General features: G+C 36.9%; 1 protein-coding gene across 1 annotated transcript in view; it reads right to left on the bottom strand.

Moving 5' to 3' along the window:
• LOC144451301 (uncharacterized) overlaps window positions 1-5,115 on the bottom strand; it is a 64,328-nt gene extending 59,213 nt beyond the window's left edge. Inside the window, exons 1-3 of the mRNA XM_078142104.1 lie at window positions 5,009-5,115; window positions 959-1,141; window positions 3-164 (exon numbers count right to left, since the gene is read on the bottom strand). Coding sequence (XP_077998230.1) covers window positions 3-164; window positions 959-1,141; window positions 5,009-5,074 — 411 coding nt within the window. The 5' untranslated portion in view covers window positions 5,075-5,115. The remainder of the gene's footprint in view (window positions 1-2; window positions 165-958; window positions 1,142-5,008) is intronic.
• Window positions 5,116-25,805: the final 20,690 nt, after the last annotated feature.

Below are 25,805 nucleotides of genomic sequence, written 5' to 3'. Positions count from 1 at the left end.
ACCTGCATCAACATCTGGGTGATTTCTGTATTAGCTTCTCCTGATAATTCAGTTCTCAGTTGTTCATTTTCAGCTTTTAGTCTCTCATTCTCTGACTCAAATTCTAATGTCAGTTGTTCCCTTTCATCTGATAGACTTCGTATGTGTTCCACATAATTTTCAACCTACAAATAAACAAATACATACTGGTACATTAAAACAGGGACGACAAAAACTGACTAGATATACCTATGTGTACATGTACATGTATGCTGTCTTGTTCTACAGAATGATATGAATTAACATTACAAGTACCAGTGTGGGTACTTAGGGGTATTTGCATGAGTGCTTGCAGTGTTTTCTGCTGCACTTTCACTTGCTATGCTTTCACTTGCTACACTCATAGAAGTATGACCACAGAGAACACTGCAGGCACTCATGCAAATACTCTGAATACGCCATCACAATCATCACTGCCACCACCACTACCCCACCATCACCACCATCACTACCACCACTACCCCACCATCACCATCATCACTGCCACCACCACCACTACCCCACCATCACCACCACCACTGTCACCAGCAATACCCCACCATCACCATCACTGTCATTACCACCAGCCACTGCAAACCACCACCTCCACCACCAGCATCATCATTATAATAATTCAACTTGATTGTATTCTGTTAGTGGTGATTACATGTACATTTGTATATTTGCCCTTCTTTTACAAAACATCACAAACTCAGAGCATTAAAATTAATACTGAATTTTTTACACCAGTTAAAAGTAATACCATCAACAAGTAGATCTTTATAGTTACTAATTCATTCATTTGGAGGACTGAACCGTTTCTAGTAAGAATTTAATTCATTTTTCAACACAACAGTCAAAGAATAGTAAAAGTTACAAGTACATGTACAAGGAATCGTTACAATTTGTGGCCAAATAAAGATACATTGTAATTACATACCTCTTGCATCTCCTGTGCTTGTTGTATACGTAGTTCTTCCACATCTTTGAGAGCTGAGGAGAGACTGGTATCAGCACGGACGTAGAGTCTCCAAAGATGGCGTAGTTTATCATTGTTACTAATATTGGGATCTAAACCATCATCTTGTAACTTTTGCTGTATGTCGTCTAATTCATTTATATCCTGTAGTGGGAAAAGAACACAAACATAACAATTACTAACTAAGTTATTGAAACTCGTAGCTTGTCAATGTCCAATCTGATTAAAATCCGATGTGGTGAAAGCATCTAAATGCTTTATTTACCTCTATTTCCATATTTTTGTGTCGTTGTTTTTGTACCCAGTGATCGCCGCCTTCCCATCGGAAGGCAGCATTAACTCTGAACAAAACAAACATCACAACACGATGAATAGAGGTAAATAAGGACATCTAGCTGCTTTCACCACATCAGATTTTAATCAGATTGGTCAATGTCCTAACTAGTTACATTTTGTACTTGTGTACACTGTACCTCTTATCACTGCATTCCTGGTTTGAACCTGCCAAGTATATCAAGTTTAATTTGCAAAATCAATCAGATACATTGTATGTATGTATCATGTGATGCTGAGTTTATCTATCACAAACATTGCAGGTTTTCCCAGATACTCCAGTTTCTGCCCGTTTTATGACTAAGGTACATGTGTATGTAGGTGCAGTACAAGTTCAAGTTTATGATCAGATTTAGATTTAGGTTAATAAAGTCATCATCATTACTACACTGGTAATCCAGTCTTCCATACATTATCAGTGTTACTAATATTACACTCAGTCTGGTAATCCAGCTTTCCACTTACTACTACATGTATAAAAGCAAACTAAATCTGTTATACTTCAGTGTTGCTAAAATTACGCAAGTGGGTGATAGCGGTTCCTCTGTTGTAAGATCCTAATCACCCTGTGATCAAGTTCATCAATTAACATATTACGTCCGAAAACAGCACTGCAAGTTCATGGTTGTCTAAATTATAGACCCTACATGAAATGTGTAGGATCTATGTCTAATACTATAGTAATAGATAAACTAGTTTTCAGAGATGTCTCCTTACTGAGACTATATAATTAAACCAACATCCATTCAGTACATGTAGCTTATCACTGTTGTATCAACATGTTACCACAATAGTATTAGTTTGTGTCTATCTCAGAAAACCCAAAGGTTCAACTGCATGTACCACCTGGGTAATATTAATAGATATACACAATATGTAAACTTTTTCAGAATTTATGATGACAGTAAACATGCTGGTGAACTCTTACCATGACTTTATAATTATATATAGTGATATATCAATCCACCTAGACTGTACACGTGTACATGTAGATGCTGATGTCTGACTTCCTATACAACTTTTCACAAGGTGGGAATATTAAATTGATACATTGTATTACTAAGACCCACTATCCACTGTTCCACTGGTCAAGTTTGTCTTATAAGCAGTTCCACAAGAGTGGGAAAACACTTGGTATGCACACAGCTTCTGGTATGTGTCACACTTGTTATACAGGTCAATCACAACCACAACATACAAATGTACACCTGATCCTATTACACGCTAAGTGTATTGTACAACAATTGTAGCTTTGTCCATCCATACAGAGTTGGAAAATAATTCACTATCCAGAGATCTGCTGTGGTCCACTAATGGAGAACTCTCACATGCAATATATACAAGTGTATGTGAAGAATCCAAAACAAAATGCATTAGTTAATTGAGACTCAGAGAGGTGATCTACTGTATCTTCAACTATCTGCGTTTGAATGAAAACAGACAGACAGGTGATTGTTTGTATGACAATATACAGCCATTCACACTAATATAGGACTTAGTATTGATCTAGGGGGTGATAGGATTACAACACATATTGTTTTCAATTTTGTGAAGTCAGTGAACTGTTTCCAAATTAAATTTGTATCAGCTCACTCATTACTTATTAAAGATGTTGTCAGATATCATGTATATTTCACTAACTTTGGAAAGAGTGACAGTTTTGGCTACTTGTAAGTAACAAATGAAATTTGAAAACATACACGTACATGTAGATGTATCAAAATTTATCTCTCTATTTTATATATTAAATTCTCTTTCACCAGATTCAAGAAGTGAGATCTGTTTTTTAACTTTACATATAAAATAAGACAATGGGAAATTCCAAAACACTTTGATAAATGGTCGTTGACCTCTCAAAACTACCATGGTATTTTTATTGTCATCTCTACATTGGATGTATTCTATTGAAATGTAAACCTTATCCTTTTCCCAGTATCTATATTGTTACTGTCCTTTCTCAGTACATGTATCTGTAATTGTTATCTTGATTTCCAATTTCGCATTAGTCTTTTTTCTTGTGTTATCTATTTTTTCTTATAAAAAAACTAAACAACCATAGATGTATAAAAGTGATCAGTAATACATCAATGGTTAAAATAAGTGACTTTATCAAAACATTTTGCTAATCTCAGACTCTGTCCACAGCTTTGATACATGTACATGTACCATCAGTAGAAGAATACCTGTAAATTATATGTACATGTATGTGACCTTTGACCTGGGTTCAAACATTTAAAGGGACACATGCTGAAGTTTTACGTACTTGTGTATTTGGGCGTAGTTTTTGCTATATAATTTAAAAGGTATTCACAGTATTGTATTTACTGAAGCACAGTTAAACACCATTTTCAATTGAAAAACACTGGTACAGTGATAGGGAACCCTGGTATAAAAACAGGGAACTCACAGGTAGATTTTACCTACTTACTGCTCATAACAAAAACACTGGTACAAACTCAGTTTGTGTCTCTTTGTACATGTACATGTATATGTTGTCATACATTATCAATATTGATAATTGAAAAAGTCAAAGTAGATTATGTAACTTAATTGCAAAAAACAGACTGAGACAAATTGATGCAGTAACAACACTGTACTGTCAGTGACTTGTAAGATCAAGTTAAGCCCAGGGGAACATTACAAGTTATTGTCAGTTGATAAATGTTGACATTCCAGTAGATAGAAGTGCTACTGGTCACAAATACATTGTATGTAGGAAATACTAATGATCAGATATAGAAAATGTTATTGTCACACAGGAAGTGACATGTCACAGATAGGAAGTGTTACTTGTCACACAGGAAGTAAAGCTAGGTCAATTGTCTCTCAAATAGGTGCTACTGTTCACATACTTAATGTATAAGAATAAAGTGCTACTCACTAAATACACAGTACAATGTACAGTGTTGTATTAAAGTGCTACTGGTCTATGAAGAGTGAGAATACATTTGTGAGGTGTGCAAATACATAATGTGTAGGCTGTGCTGTATGCTACATTTTTGTACATCGATCCGGACTAAAAACATTCACTGCATTATACAAAAACGTAGGCTTACAGCAACACCCTATATTTGCATACATACATGTATATGTACATTTGTACATCATAAAATTCTACATACATATATGATATATATATATATATACAGGTATAGCCGTTGTAATCAAAATATCAATACACACTTTTTTGGTATAATATGTCAACATATGTTACCAGCCAAACATCAAATGAAGACTTTGGTCAAATACTTTGTGGTAGGTATATTCAATAATGTTACATATGTATATTAGTAGTAAACCCAGTGGTCAGTCCAATATAGGTAACAGTGTAGCACCTATTTACATCTAGGCCATACCTATTAACTATATGATGAATTGGTATAGCTGATGAACACCTGTGAGCAAACACAATATATCTGGTACATATGAATTCTTAAAACAATATAATCTCATCAATTTCAACTGACTTGTTACTTCTACTGGTTATTCTATAAACTTCAGTATATCATTCTCACCCAGAAGACCTCTGCCGAATACGTATTTGGCAAACTGTACTCCATTTTGGTATACAACCTCTTGACAGCTGTGAGTTCAATTCTATTAAAATTTAACCCCAGTTGTCATGATATACAGCATACAAAGTCCTAAAGTAGGGCTAGAATAAACAGTTAGCCTTACCGCTATCTTTGGTCCACCCTTGTTGTAATCAGGACCTAAATCTCGGTACAGAATCATGACAGACATCTTAGCAGACGGCAGGAGTTAAAGGGACTACATGAGTCAGTTCACAGTTTAACGTACAAATTGTTGTCCCCCTAGAGCTATTTAAATTTGTAAAGACTGCACCGTCTGTGCTTGTCAAGACATGCTAAATTTAACCCTACAGTCTTCCTAGGCCATGTATACAGTGTGGGCAATTCTTTGTAAATACGTTTAAAACCACTGAAGATCCCAGTTAAGTTCTATATTTAATGGTAGTTTGCACACGTGTTAAAAATGCTAGCGATATCAGAATTGAAATATAATGCACAAATGTCATTTATGCACAATATTGATACTTTTAAGTTGTTCTTAATGTAACAGTTTGTACTTGTTACCCTTGTAAGAATCAGATTGACTACCGTTAAATTTTACTTGTAACTGGACTTCTCAATTTCACACACAAACAACTTGATAATACAGAGAACAACAGTTCACCCATGTCTATTGTTTAAAGTGTTGGCAACTCATCAAAAATTCCATAAGTTTTAAAATCACTGGCTAGATGCCAACAGAGTTTGACAGTTGAAGTAGTGTGTTCAGTTTTATGCTAATTAGGTCAAAGGTTATGGTGTTGGTATGGTGACTGACAACAATGGTGGAGGAATGGGTTTGGCTTCCTGTATGAATGGTGCATAATACAGTTTCTTGTCTACATGACTCACATGGTTACCGTTTCAATGCCACTATCATTCACATTATATCAATTTCTTCACTGCACTACAGGGTTCTTCTATACAAGGATTGTGATGGAAAAACTAAAAAATGTTTGACAAATAGTACGGCTCTCTGCATGCTCTGTATTGTGTCCTCTACTGTGACCTTTGACCTATGTCGTCTGGGTCATACATGATAGAATGGACAATGGCTTGATCCTCATTGTAAACATCTTTACGTCATTGTCTGAGATGCACATGTGTCTGTAGAAATATATGCTATGGTTTTGTGAGAATGTCATTTGATTCTCTGTGATCATTCTTTGGCCTTTAATAACACATTGGGGTATCCTAACACATTTGGTCATTTGTACACTATGTTGGGGTATCCTAACACGTTTGGTCATTTGTACACTATTTTGGGGTATCCTAACACATTTGGTCATTTGTACACTATGTTGGGGTATTCTAACACATTTGGTCATTAGTACACTATGTTGGGGTATCCTAACACATTTGGTCATTTGTACACTATGTTGGGGTATCCAAAATTAGGTTTCCTCTGTACACTACATTGGGGCATCCTATATTGGGTACCGTAACCTCTGGTACACTACATTGTACATTGGGGCATCCTAACATAACATGTATTGGGTACCCTCTGTACACTACATTGGTGCATCCTAACATATTGGGTACCCTCTGTACATTACATTTTGTACATTGTATGTCGGGGCATCCTAACACATTGGGTGTCCTCTGTAAGCAAGGCTGAATGATACAATGTATATTACATCTAAACTTACACATTACAGTGTTCTCCCTTGAATATACCAAATTGTGACTTTATATCAATTTAATCAAATATCATTATGTAATTTATCATTAAATAAGTTGTTGCCTTAATTTCTGCCCTAGTATATGAAGATATTAATTTTTTTTTAAATAGGCAAGTTAACTGTACATCTCTCAAGTATTACAGGCACTAGTACTGTACTTGTGAACTGCATTTCAGGGCCTGAAATTTTTAGCCCTTTTTTTCACTGGTCCCAGTAAAAGTACTAAATCTGACTGGTCCATGAAAAATATATATTATAAAGATAACAAACAATTATCATACTGATGTGTGTAATAATAAAATTAAAATTTACTATCAGTATGTGTTTGGCAAGTGGTCTATGGATGACCAGTGACTCACATGTCCCTGGTATAAAATAGCCCTCCAAGGCCTCAAGCTATGTATTTTGCAGGCCCTGTTTCTTACAAAAGATAAGTAAAAACACATAAAATATATTATAATGATTTATCTAACTGGAAATAAAATCATGAAAATAATGCAGGAATCAATTTGAGTCTAGTATCTCTACCTGTGAAGGGGCCAATGATCGCCATTATAAACAAAAGATTTTGAACATACAATGTATGAACACTGAGGGCAGCATTGATAGCTGCGAATACATGTCCTGTACTACAGATATGTTTCAGATCCCATCTTTTATGCATGGTGGAAGGACATGAGATAATATACAGGTAATATGTACTTGTAGTGCAGTATAATGTATGTGTAGTGTAAGTACCATTAAAAAATGTTCAATAATTTTGAAGAATAAACACAAAATTTGCTTTGTATAGTAAAATGCAAGTACAAATGTACATGTACTAGTAAACCTTCCAACTGTAAAATAAAAAAGCTCTCCTAAATAAAATATAGTTCATGCATTATTACATGTAGATGATCTATAAGTATGATGTACAAAGGCCAGCCACCATAATGTGCTTATTTAATTAAAATTACAAGCTCTCATAATTTGTATCCATGACAACCATCCCTATTTGACAAACAATACAGGCAATGTACAATGTTAACATGTACATGTATGGACCATAGATACTCAATTTATTTATAGTATCAAGCCATATAACCATAAGTTATACTTCCATGATCAAACCTAGCTGTTACTTCTTTGTATAAACATTTATACCATGATGAAGGTGGTGAATATATACATGTAGCAATGTACGTGTGTGCCCTAGTGCTAAATTTACAAATGTACATATACACGTATATGATGTATGCTAACCAACTATATCTACATTGTAGTACATGTACATGTAAAACCATGTACATATATGCCCTAGTGGTACATGTAATTGTATGCTCACCAACTAAACCATACAGTACATGTATATGTCCTAGTGCTATGCTCACCAACTACAAAATGTACATGTACATTGTAAACTGCGATTTTCATGAAAATTTACCTACATGTACATGTACATTGTACATTATCGAAAATACACAATTCATGGTTACAAGAATTCATAGGATAGTAAAATATAGCACTAGTTATTTATACATGATACATTTGTAATAATTATGTGTACTTTGGAACAGTAAACTAGATATAAATATGGTTTGATTTGATCTAAGGTCCAAAGTAGATGCAGGACTCAAAATTAACAGTACATGTACAATGTACATTTTGTATACATGTATGCACACATGTAGTCCCGTATCCACAGACTACCCATGGATTCTCGTCATGGGACTACCATAATTTGCAGCTGGTAGTCCCATCTTCACAGACTATCCATTCTAGTCATAGGACTACCATAGTTTGCAGCTGGTAGTCCCATGTTCACAGACTATCCATTCTTGTGATGGGACTACCATAATTTGCAGCTGGTAGTCCCATCTTCACAGGCTATCCATTCTGTTTGCAGCTGGTAGTCCCATTGTTCACCGACTATCAATTCTTGTGATGGGACTACCATAATTTGCAGCTTGTAGTCCTATGTAGCTCACATACTATTCATTCTTGTGATGGGACTACCATACATGTAATTTGCAGCTGGTAGTCCCATGTTCACAGGCTATCCATTCTTGTGACGGGACTACCATAATTTGTAGCTGGTAATCCCATCTTCACAGACTACCAATTGTTGTGATGGAACTACCATAATTTGCAGCTGGTACATGTAGTCCCATGTTCACTGACTACCAATTCTTGTGACGGGACTACCATAATTTGTAGCTGGTAATCCCATCTTCACAGACTACCAATTCTTGTCATAGGACTACCATAATTTGCAGCTGAAGGTCCACTTAGGCTGCTGCTGATTATGATTTAAAAGATGGAAGATTTATAGATATGAAATTATACATAACACACATACATGTACATTTGTATTTCCAATAGAAGAACTCTATTTTCAGTTCAGGAATACATGTAGAGGAGTATTGGTCACCAGTCTAGTGCTACCAATTTGTGAAATTCACAGCCCACTATACTCCATGTAGGACTACCAAAGAAAACACTTAACTTTGAGCCCAGTGATATGCAATTGAATCAAAGCATTACTTTTGTATATTTACATTGAATTTGTAGCTGTTATTTTACCATTCCAAGCTTTTATCTCAACAATGAGAACAATTTTTTTTTTTAACTTCGCTCACATAAGTTTAGAAGACTGGTGACAGTTGGCAGCTAACCCCAGTATACTGAGTGTCCACTGATTGGGACATTTCAAAGTTTAGAAGACTGGTTGGCAGCAAAACCCAGTCTACTGAGAGTCCACTGGTTGGGATATTTCAAAGTAACATTTTTAGTAGTAACTACAGTATGCTGTAGTGTTGTCCTGTAGATACTGGAATGCTTGCAATGCACTGCAGGTGAACACTCATAAATAACGATGTATTGATAACACAACAATAGTCAGGGATTAGGGCAAAGTCAGGTCACCATCACTAGCTACATTTGTATTGTACAATGTATATCTATATATTATATTTGGAGAATATAATACAAATAGCTGACATATACTGGTACCAGTACTTGTTATCAAGAAAATAATGTATTAAGAACTACAGTCTACCAAAGACAATTTTTACAGCTGCATTACATTGTAGTTCCAACTGGAATGTTTGGGTTTTTTAAAATGTAATGTTAGGTACAATAACTTACTTGTAATATCGTACACCCTGAATAGTATTGCATCACCTTTGGCTAACAGTATTTTTTAAAGCTGTATTCGCAATAAATCAAATCAAATTGATTTTTGGGTCCGCACCCTAAAACCAGTGCCCTTAATGGTGATCATGATTTCAAATTGTTTCTTTACTACTTATGGATAATATTGACCACTGATTATAAACCACATTTTATTAATTCTAATCCTACTATGGTCTTTAAATATAATTAGAAACTTTAACATGCAAATGTCATTGTTTACTACATGTAGAATGGGGATTAGTTACAATCCATAACATGGTGATAATAAATATTTGTCAACAAACTGAAGAATACAATACAATTGACAGTAACTGTTTATGTTCATCATGTCTGTCACATTGCTCAGTGACACAACAAGCAAACATACAGTTTGACATACATGTACTATGATTAGTCTGAACCACAGTGGAGTATTGAATTTTAAAGAACAGACCAGAACAGGGCTGAGGCAAAACAAATTGATCTACAACTGTTACCAATAAATAAGACTATGTAAATAATGTAATCCTTAGGGTACATGTATAGTTCCACTGATAAGATAATGCTAATGCCACAGACTGGGTTTGAAACCTTGGCCATTAAACCACAGACTGGGTTTGAAACCTTGGCTATTAAACCACAGACTGGGTTTGAAACCTTGGCTATTAAATCACAGACTGGGTTTGAAACCTTGGCCATTAAATCACAGACTGGGTTTGAAACCTTGGCCATTAAACCACAGACTGGGTTTGAAACCTTGGCTATTAAACCACAGACTGGGTTTGAAACCTTGGCTATTAAACCACAGACTGGGTTTGAAACCTTGGCTATTAAACCACAGACTGGGTTTGAAACCTTGGCTATTAAATCACAGACTGGGTTTGAAACCCTGGCCATTAAATCACAGACTGGGTTTGAAACCTTGGCCATTAAACCACAGACTGGGTTTGAAACCCTGGCCATTAAACCACAGACTGGGTTTGAAACCTTGGCTATTAAACCACAGACTGGGTTTGAAACCTTGGCTATTAAATCACAGACTGGGTTTGAAACCCTGGCCATTAAATCACAGACTGGGTTTGAAACCTTGGCCATTAAACCACAGACTGGGTTTGAAACCCTGGCCATTAAATCACAGACTGGGTTTGAAACCTTGGCCATTAAACCACAGACTGGGTTTGAAACCTTGGCCATTAAACCACAGACTGGGTTTGAAACCTTGGCTATTAAACCACAGACTGGGTTAATTGAAACCTTGGCTATTAAACCACAGACTGGGTTTGAAACCTTGGCTATTAAACCACAGACTGGGTTAATTGTAACCTTGGCTATTAAACCACAGACTGGGTTTGAAACCCTGGCCATTAAACCACAGACTGGGTTTGAAACCCTGGCTATTAAACCACAGACTGGGTTTGAAACCCTGGCTATTAAACCACAGACTGGGTTAATTGAAACCTTGGCTATTAAACCACAGACTGGGTTTGAAACCCTGGCTATTAAACCACAGACTGGGTTTGAAACCCTGGCTATTAAACCACAGACTGGGTTTGAAACCTTGGCTATTAAACCACAGACTGGGTTAATTGAAACCCTGGCCATTAAACCACAGACTGGGTTTGAAACCCTGGCCATTAAACCACAGACTGGGTTTGAAACCCTGGCTATTAAACCACAGACTGGGTTTGAAACCCTGGCTATTAAACCACAGACTGGGTTAATTGAAACCTTGGCTATTAAACCACAGACTGGGTTTGAAACCCTGGCTATTAAACCACAGACTGGGTTTGAAACCCTGGCTATTAAACCACAGACTGGGTTTGAAACCCTGGCTATTAAACCACAGACTGGGTTTGAAACCCTGGCTATTAAACCACAGACTGGGTTTGAAACACAGACTTTCTTCCTTGTCTGTGATTAAAGGTACACTACCTTGTTGTATACAGTAATCCCTGACTTTGTCCTGTGTGAATGTCTTTATTTTCTATACATTATACAGTTAGTCCTGAAGGCATGATTTGTATGCCTACATGTACATACCTCAGTTACTGGTGTGTGTAGTGTGTTGGTTATATGACCTGGTGAACGTCTGTTGGCTTGGTATGAATAAACTGGGATTGGTCTAACAACTCCCTGCATTGCTAACACTTTTCTTCTAATGTCTATACACTGTACATGAACTCCATAATGTTGATATATTTAACATCACATTCACTTACATTTGTATCTGATATGATTGTAGGCTATAGTAGCTGGTGAACTGACTTACATTCAGATGATTTAAATAACCCAGTTTGTACATCACAAACTAAATGCATTGAATCATGACTAATTATACTGTGGGTTTTTTACTTTTGTTTTCAGCTGTAGCTGCTTAGAGTGTTTGAACTGATGGTGAATAACATTGAATCAAACGTTTGTCAACAATGGAAGACAGGGCAGGACAGAGTGAATAGGATCATGCTGTGAGTGCCAGAAGGCAGATGACCTGACAATGTACTACTACACAAGTAACGACTATCTCCATTGTTACTTCTAACCGTCACCTAACACAATGTACTGTGCATAAAAGTTAGTGGCAATAAGCCAACAGAGAAAAACAAGACACACTGAATTAGAATTGGTGTGCATGTACTGTACATGTAGTATTGGAAATATCTATGGAGTCTACATGTACATGTAGTGGTGTCATATCCCATGGTCATCCAAACTCCAATTATGATATATGTAGTTAGTACCATCCCCAACAAAGGTACTTCTGTTAATTGGTTCCCAAACTACAAAACATTGGTGATACATGGAAATGTATGTAAAGAAAAGATCTGCTAAGATATTTCAGACATGTGTTAATTTGTAAGTACAACAGATATCATTTGATAGAAATAAAGCATATGACAAGAAGTACTCCAGTATTACTTGAAAGAAGACCAATTAACATCTACCAACAATAACAATTAATAAAAATACAAAAAGACTTGACTAGTCTGTACGATATGACATTTGTACCATGATACTATTAGCCAGTTGAGAAGCCTGATAGGGCTGAACAACATGATATATCTTACAGAGGTTTAGAAGTCTGATAGGGCTGAACAACATGATATATCTTACAGTGGTTTAGAAGTCTGATAGGGCTGAACAACATGATATATCTTACAGTGGTTTAGAAGTCTGATAGGGCTGAACAACATGATATATCTTACAGAGGTTTAGAAGCCTGATAGGGCTGAACAACATGATATATCTTACAGTGGTTTAGAAGTCTGATAGGGCTGAACAACATGATATATCTTACAGAGGTTTAGAAGCCTGATAGGGCTGAACAACATGATATATCTTACAGAGGTTTAGAAGTCTGATAGGGCTGAACAACATGATATATCTTACAGAGGTTTAGAAGCCTGATAGGGCTGAACAACATGATATATCTTACAGAGGTTTAGAAGTCTGATAGGGCTGAACAACATGATATATCTTACAGAGGTTTAGACGCCTGATAGGGCTGAACAACATGATATATCTTACAGAGGTTTAGAAGTCTGATAGGGCTGAACAACATGATATATCTTACAGAGGTTTAGAAGCCTGATAGGGCTGAACAACATGATATATCTTACAGAGGTTTAGAAGTCTGATAGGGCTGAACAACATGACATATCTTACAGTGGTTTAGAAGTGTGATAGGGCTGAACAACATGACATATCTTACAGTGGTTTAGAAGTCTGATAGGGCTGAACAACATGACATATCTTACAGTGGTTTAGAAGTCTGATAGGGCTGAACAACGTGACATATCTTACATTGGTTTAGAAGTCTGATAGGGCTGAACAACACAACATATCTTACAGTGGTTTAGAAGTGTGATAGGGCTGAACAACATGACATATCTTACATTGGTTTAGAAGTCTGATAGGGCTGAACAACACAACATATCTTACAGTGGTTTAGAAGTCTGATAGGGCTGAACAACATGACATATCTTACAGTGGTTTAGAAGTCTGATAGGGCTGAACAACACGACATATCTTACAGTGGTTTAGAAGTCTGATAGGACAGAACAACATGACATATCTTACAGTGGTTTAGAAGTCTGATAGGGCTGAACAACATGACATATCTTACATTGGTTTAGAAGTGTGATAGGGCTGAACAACATGACATATCTTACAGTGGTTTAGAAGTCTGATAGGACAGAACAACACAACATATCTTACAGTGGTTTAGAAGTGTGATAGGGCTGAACAACATGACATATCTTACATTGGTTTAGAAGTCTGATAGGGCTGAACAACACAACATATCTTACAGTGGTTTAGAAGTCTGATAGGGCTGAACAACATGACATATCTTACAGTGGTTTAGAAGTCTGATAGGGCTGAACAACACGACATATCTTACAGTGGTTTAGAAGTCTGATAGGACAGAACAACATGACATATCTTACAGTGGTTTAGAAGTCTGATAGGACAGAACAACATGACATATCTTACAGTGGTTTAGAAGTCTGATAGGGCTGAACAACATGACATATCTTACAGTGGTTTAGAAGTCTGATAGGACAGAACAACATGACATATCTTACAGTGGTTTAGAAGTCTGATAGGGCTGAACAACACGACATATCTTACAGTGGTTTAGAAGTCTGATAGGACAGAACAACATGACATATCTAACAGTGGTTTAGAAGTCTGATAGGGCTGAACAACATGACATATCTTACAGTGGTTTAGAAGTCTGATAGGGCTGAACATCATGACATATCTTACAGTGGTTTAGAAGTCTGATAGGACTGAACAACACAACATATCTTACAGTGGTTTAGAAGTCTGATAGGACTGAACAACATGACATACAATGTATCTTACTCAAGACAATATACAGTGGTTTAGAAGTCTGATAGGGCTAAACAAGACGAGATATATATATCTAATTCGTTCGCCACTGAACATTGTTTTCTTTGGATATTTGGCGCTATATAAATTTATTAGATAGATAGATAGATAGATAGATAGATCTATTAAAGTTACAGTCTAAGACTTGACTAAAGAAGGATGACGACCTATAATTGATTGACTCATGACTGACATAACCCTTGTCAGAAGTAGACATAAGGCCTACAGATACAGTACAAAATTGATGTCATGTGACATCTCCTGAAACCTGGCCTGCTTTAATGAGGACACCAGCAAGTATCAGAAATCTCTTGAAAACAATCCTGAATACAATAATATATACATGAATATATAACTTTAGAGTTACCATCCTACACTGTGCATGAACTACACATAGTCTAGATGGTATCTGCGGCTTCGAATCTGATTCAGATACCCTTCACCCCCACCTTCATGATATGGTAGAATGATCGATAAGCCTCTAGACTAATATCTGTTTGCATGTTACATGTAGATAATACTCAATGGGGGTATTAGTACTGTAAAAGAGATATTAATTTCTACATGTACATGATTTAGTGGACAGTCTCAGGATTAGAAACAGAAAATGTACCTGTAGTCTCAGTCCACTAACTACATGTATTTAGTGGTCTGAGCTGTTGTGTACATTTTTACCTCAAAGGATTTTAATGTGTTCCTTTCAAAATGAAGTGTAAATGCATGGACAAATGTATGGTTGCAATAACTGAATTGTGCATGTAGCCCTTACACTAATAGGATCTACATGTACATGTACAATGTATGAATATAGACACAGCTAGCTACATTGTAGATCTGTCAATAACTAGAACACATTCAGAAATGTTTTCCCTTCTACCACCATAATTAAACACATTAAAAGAGTGTATCATGATGAATCAATCATTCACACCATTCTATTTTTTGCCAGTAGAACATATTATGATACTATCTACAGTTTTACTAAATTGTCCACCAAATGTACAGCACTGTTATAAATGTTGTCAAATGACTGGTGACACAAAACTCACATCCAGTAGTACAAAAGTAGTAGGACACTATATACATGTATGGTTGACAGTGCCTGTTGTTTTTTTCTCACGGTGGTAAGTTGTTACAATATATTTTAGGTAGTGAACTACAAGTACCTAAGAAATGTTCATGTAATAGTAAAAATACATAGTTGTAAGAAATCCTGTCCATTCTTTACATAATTAATACTGTAATGTATAACTACATGTATTTCTGTGAAAACTGTTGTTTAACTTTAAGTTAAGATCATGTTACCAATGTTTTTTTCCACGGGTAAAATTAATGTTAAGTTATGGCGATTTTATCCTAGTTACATTCCAAGTCTAGTGAAGGAGGTTTTGATTGTATCATGGGAGGTACATTTTGTAGGAAAACTGGCCAACTGAATGTTGACATTGGCAACGATCAGCTGGTTGCCAAATCACTAGTCAAGGCAAAAGCGCCGAAGACATGAATGAATTTATTTACTGTAACAATGGGTGTAGTTGTTATTACACCGTAGACAATCTGTGATATTATAGTTATGTGGCGTACGCATAGACTACAGAAACAAAATCCAAGTATTTGGAAGTACACGACATAGCATAACACACGTAAAGTATCAGTACGTGTAACGTCGGATTTTAATCTAAGTGGAATGAACAAAGATGAACTTACCATACTCAATATTACTGGTTTCGCCATTTTGCGAGTTCATTTACAGCATTGCAGGGTGCCAGTAGTACAGCAATATCTTATTTACGGAAATATTACAAGAATGTGCTATGCAAAGGAACAAATATGTATATTTGTTGAGGGAATCCACCATTTAAAATACTCATGAATAAATGCATGCGTGACCGTTGACACAACTTGGAGTGCTTTGTTATGCAGCAGGTCAGAGGTCGCCTGATTCAGGCGTAGTGATATTTGTCTTGGGCAAATGTATCATCAATGGATTTGTATGTGTTTATTCTATTTGAATTCATACTCTTTTATCAATTAATACAAAATTATTCAACTGAATTGTATTGTCTTCGCATTTTTAAAGTATGAAAGGAAGGACTATATTTTGTTGGAAAAGGGAATCCCTGCGGATGGATATTCGGCAATGTTGTGTGGTCTATTTATAGGTTGGACAATGAAAGGTGTAAACAATCTATTGTCCCAGGTATTTCAAAGTGAAAGTCCATGCTTCAACGAACGAAACGACTTAAACTGAAAAGCTGCAATAAAACGTGTAGGAACGACGACCTAAAATAACGGATAGCAAGGCGGAAAGCTATTTCATACGGGATAATGTCATTATTATGGACAAAAGTCAGAAGACAAAGTTGATGATACCCCGGCGTAGGTAATGAAAAGGGCGGGGTTAATAGTGTACAGTTGAGTCATCGGTGATCATTTTATAGGCCTAAAAAAATGATCAATCTCACTCTCAGAATTTTTAAATTCACATTACTAATACGATTTAGTCTAGAACCCAGTCAAGTAGGGGTTTTTGGACATTAAGGCTGCTTTCACAAAAACTTGTTAAAAGGGTGGTCGGGAGATTTTAGGGGTACTCGAAAAAAAATAGTTTTTTTTTTGTTTGTTTGGTTTTTTCGTTGTTGTTGTTTTTTTTTGGGGGGGGGTATCCGAAAAATAATGTGGGTCATGGGGGGGGGGTGTACCTGAAAAATAAATTGAAACTCCTCAATCATGGGAAAATTAACCCAATTGGATAGCCTTAATTTTCAACAATAACAATAACAACAACAAAAACACCAAAGTTGTTAACAAATTAACACATGTAACAAACAATTGTCTGATTTTAAAATCCTTCAAATTTCACATACGAAATAATACATCAATGTAAGAGTTGAATGGCACTATCTTAAATGTGTAGAAAGCAGCTTCCGACAAAGTTGAAAATATCCAGGACCAGAGTTATGTTAAGAACGATTGTTGTTAAGGTGATACTTGTGAATTGTTTGCACTTGACAAAATGCTAGACTTTGGCCAGAAACTTATGTTTACTCTCAAACCACGTGGTCTGAGGTTTACTGTAAGATTAGGTGGATGGTCTCATAAATCAGCATTGAAAGGCTGATGACGTCATGGTTAGTTTGACTCCGATATTTGATTCAAGGTTTCCTACTATAGTAGTGTACTAAAGGCACATCCTACCTGAAGGTTTCCTACTATAGCAGTGTACTAAAGGCACATCCTACCTGAAGGTTTCCTACTATAGCAGTGTACTAAAGGCACATCCTACCCTGGGGTTTCCTACTATAGCAGTGTACTAAAGGCACATCCTACCTGAGGGTTTCCTACTATAGCAGTGTACTGAAGGCACATCCTACCCGAGGGTTTCCTACTATAAAAGTGTACTAAAGGCACATCATACCTGAAGGTTTCCTACTATAAAAGTGTACTAAAGGCACATCCTACCTGAGGGTTTCCTACTATAGCAGTGTACTAAAGGCACATCCTACCCGAGGGTTTCATACTATAAAAGTGTACTAAAGGCACATCCTACCTGAAGGTTTCCTACTATAAAAGTGTACTAAAGGCACATCCTACCTGAGGGTTTCCTACTATAAAAGTGTACTAAAGGCACATCCTACCTGAGGGTTTCATACTATAAAAGTGTACTAAAGGCACATCCTACCCGAGGGTTTCCTACTATAAAAGTGTACTAAAGGCACATCCTACCCGAGGGTTTCCTACTATAAAAGTGTACTAAAGGCACATCCTACCCGAGGGTTTCCTACTATAAAAGTGTACTAAAGGCACATCCTACCTGAAGGTTTCCTACTATAAAAGTGTACTAAAGGCACATCCTACCCGAGGGTTTCATACTATAAAAGTGTACTAAAGGCACATCCTACCCGAGGGTTTTCTACTATAAATGTGTACTAAAGGCACATCCTACCTGAGGGTTTCCTACTATAGCAGTGTACTAAAGGCACATCCTACCCTGGGGTTTCATACTATAAAGTGTACTGAAGGCACATCCTACCTGAGGGTTTCCTACTATAGCAGTGTACTAAAGGCACATCCTACCCTGGGGTTTCATACTATAAAAGTGTACTAAAGGCACATCCTACCTGAGGGTTTCCTACTATAGCAGTGTACTAAAGGCACATCCTACCCTGGGGTTTCATACTATAAAGTGTACTGAAGGCACATCCTACCTGAGGGTTTCCTACTATAGCAGTGTACTAAAGGCACATCCTACCCTGGGGTTTCATACTATAAAAGTGTACTAAAGGCACATCCTACCTGAGGGTTTCCTACTATAGCAGTGTACTAAAGGCACATCCTACCCTGGGGTTCCCTACTATAAAAGTGTACTAAAGGCACATCCTACCTGAGGGTTTCCTACTATAGCAGTGTACTAAAGGCACATCATACCTGAGGGTTTCCTACTATAAAAGTGTACTTAAGGCACATCCTACCTGAAGGTTTCCTACTATAAATGTGTACTAAAGGCACATCCTACCTGAAGGTTCCCTACTATAGCAGTGTACTAAAGGCACATCCTACCCGAGGGTTTCCTACTATAAAAGTGTACTAAAGGCACATCCTACCTGAAGGTTTCCTACTATAAAAGTGTACTAAAGGCACATCCTACCCGAGGGTTTCATACTATAAAAGTGTACTAAAGGCACATCCTACCCGAGGGTTTCCTACTATAAATGTTTACTAAAGGCACATCCTACCTGAGGGTTTCCTACTATAGCAGTGTACTAAAGGCACATCCTACCCTGGGGTTTCATACTATAAAAGTGTACTAAAGGCACATCCTACCTGAGGGTTTCCTACTATAGCAGTGTACTAAAGGCACATCCTACCCTGGGGTTTCCTACTATAAAAGTGTACTAAAGGCACATCCTACCCGAGGGTTTCCTACTATAAAAGTGTACTAAAGGCACATCCTACCTGAAGGTTTCCTACTATAAAAGTGTACTAAAGGCACATCCTACCTGAAGGTTTCCTACTATAGTAGTGTACTAAAGGCACATCCTACCTGAGGGTTTCATACTATAAAAGTGTACTAAAGGCACATCCTACCTGAAGGTTTCCTACTATAGTAGTGTACTAAAGGCACATCCTACCTGAAGGTTTCCTACTATAGCAGTGTACTAAAGGCACATCCTACCTGAGGGTTTCCTACTATAAAAGTGTACTAAAGGCACATCCTACCTGAAGGTTTCCTACTATAAAAGTGTACTAAAGGCACATCCTACCTGGGGTTTCCTACTATAAAAGTGTACTAAAGGCACATCCTACCTGAGGGTTTCATACTATAAAAGTGTACTAAAGGCACATCCTACCTGGGGTTTCCTACTATAAAAGTGTACTAAAGGCACATCCTACCTGAAGGTTTCCTACTATAAAAGTGTACTAAAGGCACATCCTACCTGAAGGTTTCATACTATAAAAGTGTACTAAAGGCACATCCTACCTGAGGGTTTCCTACTATAAATGTGTACTAAAGGCACATCCTACCTGAGGGTTTCCTACTATAAAAGTGTACTAAAGGCACATCCTACCTGAGGGTTTCATACTATAAAAGTGTACTAAAGGCACATCCTACCCTGGGGTTTCCTACTATAAAAGTGTACTAAAGGCACATCCTACCTGAGGGTTTCCTACTATAGTAGTGTACTAAAGGCACATCCTACCCGAGGGTTTCCTACTATAGCAGTGTACTAAAGGCACATCCTACCTGAGGGTTTCCTACTATAGTAGTGTACTAAAGGCACATCTTACCCGAGGGTTTCCTACTATAGCAGTGTAATAAAGGCACATCCTACCCGCGGGTTTCCTACTATAGCAGTGTACTAAAGGCACATCCTACCTGAAGGTTTCCTACTATAAATGTGTACTAAGGCACATCCTACCCGAGGGTTTCCTACTATAAAAGTGTACTAAAGGCACATCCTACCTGAGGGTTTCCTACTATAAAAGTGTACTAAAGGCACATCCTACCTGAAGGTTTCCTACTATAGCAGTGTACTAAAGGCACATCCTACCCTGGGGTTTCCTACTATAAAAGTGTACTAAAGGCACATCCTACCCGAGGGTTTCATACTATAGCAGTGTACTAAAGGCACATCCTACCCGAGGGTTTCCTACTATAGTAGTGTACTAAAGGCACATCCTACCCGAGGGTTTCCTACTATAAAAGTGTACTAAAGGCACATCCTACCTGAAGGTTTCATACTATAGCAGTGTACTAAAGGCACATCCTACCCGAGGGTTTCATACTATAAAGTGTACTGAAGGCACATCCTACCTGAAGGTTTCCTACTATAGCAGTGTACTAAAGGCACATCCTACCCGAGGGTTTCCTACTATAAAAGTGTACTAAAGGCACATCCTACCCGAGGGTTTCCTACTATAAAAGTGTACTAAAGGCACATCCTACCTGAGGGTTTCATACTATAGCAGTGTACTAAAGGCACATCCTACCCGAGGGTTTCCTACTATAGCAGTGTACTAAAGGCACATCCTACCCGAGGGTTTCCTACTATAAAAGTGTACTAAAGGCACATCCTACCCGAGGGTTTCCTACTATAAAAGTGTACTAAAGGCACATCCTACCCGAGGGTTTCCTACTATAAAAGTGTACTAAAGGCACATCCTACCTGAAGGTTTCCTACTATAGCAGTGTACTAAAGGCACATCCTACCTGAGGGTTTCATACTATAGCAGTGTACTAAAGGCACATCCTACCTGAGGGTTTCCTACTATAGCAGTGTACTAAAGGCACATCCTACCCGAGGGTTTCATACTATAAAGTGTACTGAAGGCACATCCTACCCGAGGGTTTCCTACTATAGCAGTGTACTAAAGGCACATCCTACCTGAGGGTTTCCTACTATAAAAGTTTACTAAAGGCACATCCTACCCGAGGGTTTCCTACTATAAAAGTGTACTAAAGGCACATCCTACCTGAGGGTTTCATACTATAGTAGTGTACTAAAGGCACATCCTACCCGAGGGTTTCCTACTATAGCAGTGTACTAAAGGCACATCCTACCTGAAGGTTCCCTACTATAGCAGTGTACTAAAGGCACATCCTACCAGAGGGTTTCCTACTATAGCAGTGTACTAAAGGCACATCCTACCTGAAGGTTTCCTACTATAAAAGTGTACTAAAGGCAAATCATACCTGAGGGTTTCATACTATAGCAGTGTACTAAAGGCACATCTTACCCGAGGGTTTCCTACTATAGCAGTGTACTAAAGGCACATCCTACCTGAAGGTTTCCTACTATAGCAGTGTACTAAAGACACATCCTACCCGAGGGTTTCATACTATAAAAGTGTACTAAAGGCACATCCTACCCTGGGGTTTCCTACTATAAAAGTGTACTAAAGGCACATCCTACCCGAGGGTTTCATACTATAAAAGTGTACTAAAGGCACATTCTCACTGAAGGTTTCCTACTATAAATGTGTACTAAGGCACATTCTACATTACGTTTTCCTACTTTAACAGTGTACAATATGAATATATTTATGCAAGCTGAGATAAGATGGACAAGGCTGTGGTGTACCATGATGCGCTAAATTTTAATTGTAAAATATTTTTCATGACTATATTTAACAACTGTTAAATTTAAAGTGACATCGTGGACCAGAAATTGAGTATTTTAAAGTAATAAAAACAACGTTTACTGCGTTTTGTCTAGTACTTGAAAAACAACAAAATGTGAAAAGTCTTATTTTAAGAATTACTGTTGTTGTAATACAAAATTGTAGCCACAAGTAAAGTTGAGCTGTACAACATATCTATATAGAAAATTACAGTCTACCATATGCATATGTTAGTACTTTTACTGAGTTCAATACATTACTGCAAAAATAACTCAAACATTTTGTGGTGTTTAAAAAAAAGAGGCGGATTGGTCTGATATTCTCGTTTTCTGCCTACCATATCTGGTAATGAGGCCGATTGGTCTGATGTTCTCGTCTTCTGTCTTCCATATCTGGTAAAGAGATGGATTGGTCTGATGTTCTCATCTTCTGTCTACCATATCTGGTAAAGAGGTGGATTGGTCTGATGTTCTCGTCTTGTGTCTTCCATATCTGGTAAAGAGGTGGATTAGTTTAGGGTCGGCAGTGAAAAACTAGATGGGGTAGGGTAACCAGACCAAACTATTAATTTTTTAGGCCTAACAGGAAAAGAGTTTAAAAAATTGCTTTGATCAGCCATTCATGACAATATTGTGGATGCCAAGAACTGAGTTCACTGTACTGGAACCAACTTATCAAACCATACATTCAAACAGTAGCTCGTTTGATCAGTTCAATATGTTTACATACTTTTAATTTATTAGGTATTAAAAAATGAGGAGTAGGCAGACAAGCGAAGTAAATTGCTTATAAATATTTTATCATATTCATAATATATTCATATATTATTGTTATCATTAACAGCAAAGACCATTATTTTTCGAAGGGTGACCCTATATTTTTTTTCTGTTTCTCATTACCAACCGACCCAAATTTTAAGCTCCGTCATCAAAATAGTTTCTTTCATGACAGAAGTTATTCAAGTAAGGGCTGAGAATGCCAATTGTGCAGAGAAGCTGGAGAGGGCTTGTTACCAGGAGTCCAGCAAAAAGAAGATAGAGAGGAGGAAAAGGAGATGCAGAGGAATATGAAGTTTTTTTGTTGTTACAGTTTTATTTTTTTATATAAGAAATAGACTGTCCGACCCCTAGTCCTAATTAAAAAGCAACTAGAAACATAAAAATAGGATCACCTTAACATCTAAATCATATGGTATTTTTTTAATTAGGTAATTGACAGTTATCGGCACGTGTTCCTTTGAGTGAAAATTTGCATAATTCATTATCGAAATTGCGATACCTTGAATGGGATTAATAGCATATATAAGGCGGATTATATATTACTGTTACTCAGTGAAGAGAGCGCTACCTAACCACCAACAATGGACTTGACAACTTTGAAGTTTCATACCAGTGCACGTGCCTGTTTTACTCTTGTCATCTGCTTTGGTGTATTCGTTGTTACATGTAACTCTACAACAACAGATACTCCTGGTAAGTTCAAATTATTATTAAACTTTATTTCGGGAAAGAAAAGAACGCAAGCACGCTCAAAAAACATCCCAGTTTAAATTATTTGTAAAAAAAAAATGATGTAGTATTCAGTTGCGCTATAATGTTATTTTTCACCTAATACAAGCAGTAAATGAATACAATGGCGGCTTTAAATCTTGGACTACTTTCACATCAAAACGGTCTTTCAAGAAGTTTGAATTTGATTAAATGAAAAATCTATAAAGTAAAAGATCTCCACAAAGGAAAGGTACGTAATTTACAAGCAGAATACATCTACTACTAATTAGAATCATAACATAGACAAAATAAGCTGAGAACATTATGAGATAAATATTGATAATATTACCTGATAAACATTGTATTTCTAAGATTCAAACCATGGAAGAGATGGTTATAAGTTGAAAAGTCCAGCAGCTTTCCTTCCTAGTACTTCGCTGTTGATCTGTACAATATCAGACCACTATATATATAGATAGGTCTGACAGAGGTACAATTGGAAGGAAAAGCATCAATACCAATCAATTCCAAATCCTTAATACTATGATTGGCTGACTTACAATGTTATATAGGTAGAAACCTAGACTCCTTTTCAACTGAAATCAACATTTGTGACATTTGAATGTTTGTTCCCTATGAAAGCCTGTATGTGCCATCTACACAAAGTAAAAAAAATAAAAATGATAAGTCGAGCGCACAAGACAAGTCGTGCGCTCGAGATAATATCTCCCATCTCGAGCGCACGACTTATTACCTCGAGACTTATTATCTCGAGAGCACGACTTATAATCTCGAGCGCACGAGATATTTTTATTTTTTGCTTTTTGAACGTACGTACAGGCTTTCATAGTTCGCATTTCTTGGGTAGTCTGGCCCACATAGGGTATTGAACACTTACATTGAATTATATTGGTGACATTTCTCGTTGAACAACAGGTAATTATCATCGTCTAATGGAAAACTGTTCATTGGTAGACCTTTCTTTCGGTAAAAAATTGTCCCCCTTAGACTGTATAAAAACCTTTCCATGATATCGTCCCGAATACCTTGGACCGACCCTTTTATATACTGCTGGCATCCACAATATCTTGGATAATGGCTTCTCAACTGACCCTTTATATACTGCTGGCATCCATAATAAATGTATGTTAGACTAGACAAAATAAAAGGGTCCGACCTACCCATATTTTTTGGCATTTCATTTTTTGGTGATGGGCAATATATCCTCAATGCCGGTTTCACGTACATGTCAGTAAAATGGCTGATTGACTACTCTTCACACTTTGTTTCAAATTTATCTAAGGGGATTTCTTTATATTTTCTGAACAATACATGTGACCATATACATTTGAGTCAATTCCAAATTATATTATCTTATATAGTGGTTTACTTGGCTCTGATGATGCATACAAGAGTGAATTGAGATTGAACTAAGCTATTGTATAACCAACTTTCACAAAAGGAATGAGCAAAATTTACGGCAATGAAAAGGGTGCTGAGATTCAGTGAGAAATCATCGGATCATTAAAATTCTGATAGTCAGAAAAAATGTTTTGCTCTTTATTTGTGATTTTTTGGAACCAAATTAAATTTCAGGATGTCATTTACCAAGACTAGTACCCATCCGCAAAATATCTTACAGCTTTGCCACAACAAAATAGACTTCATAGCCAGATAATATGTACTGTATAGTATATTTCCGGTATTTCAATATATTCAAGAATCATAAGACTTTAAAGTATGTCTATGGTTTGATATTTTATGTCTCTACATGTAAATGGCCTACTACATAGTCTTATTTCAAAAACATTTTCACCTTTGGAGGTGTCTCCTCCCAATCAGTAGCAATCAAGGTGATAATTGTCTTTCTCCCAAAACATGGTGGAAGGTGGCAGGCTAAAAAGTACCTCCATCTATAGGTTAGAATTCATTACGAGACATCTCCTTATGCATGTGAAATCCACATCTTTTGTATAGTAATCTTGTTTGGACTGTCATTTCAATGTATCATGAACCATATAATTTTATCAGTGTAGGTGACAGAAGGGTTGGCTAAAATAAT

The sequence above is a fragment of the Glandiceps talaboti genome, chromosome 21 (genome assembly GCF_964340395.1).
Source record: "Glandiceps talaboti chromosome 21, keGlaTala1.1, whole genome shotgun sequence".
NCBI classification, from domain to species: Eukaryota; Metazoa; Hemichordata; class Enteropneusta; family Spengelidae; genus Glandiceps; species Glandiceps talaboti.
Note: the sequence above shows the minus strand (reverse complement) of the source record. Positions and strands in the feature narration are given on the sequence as shown.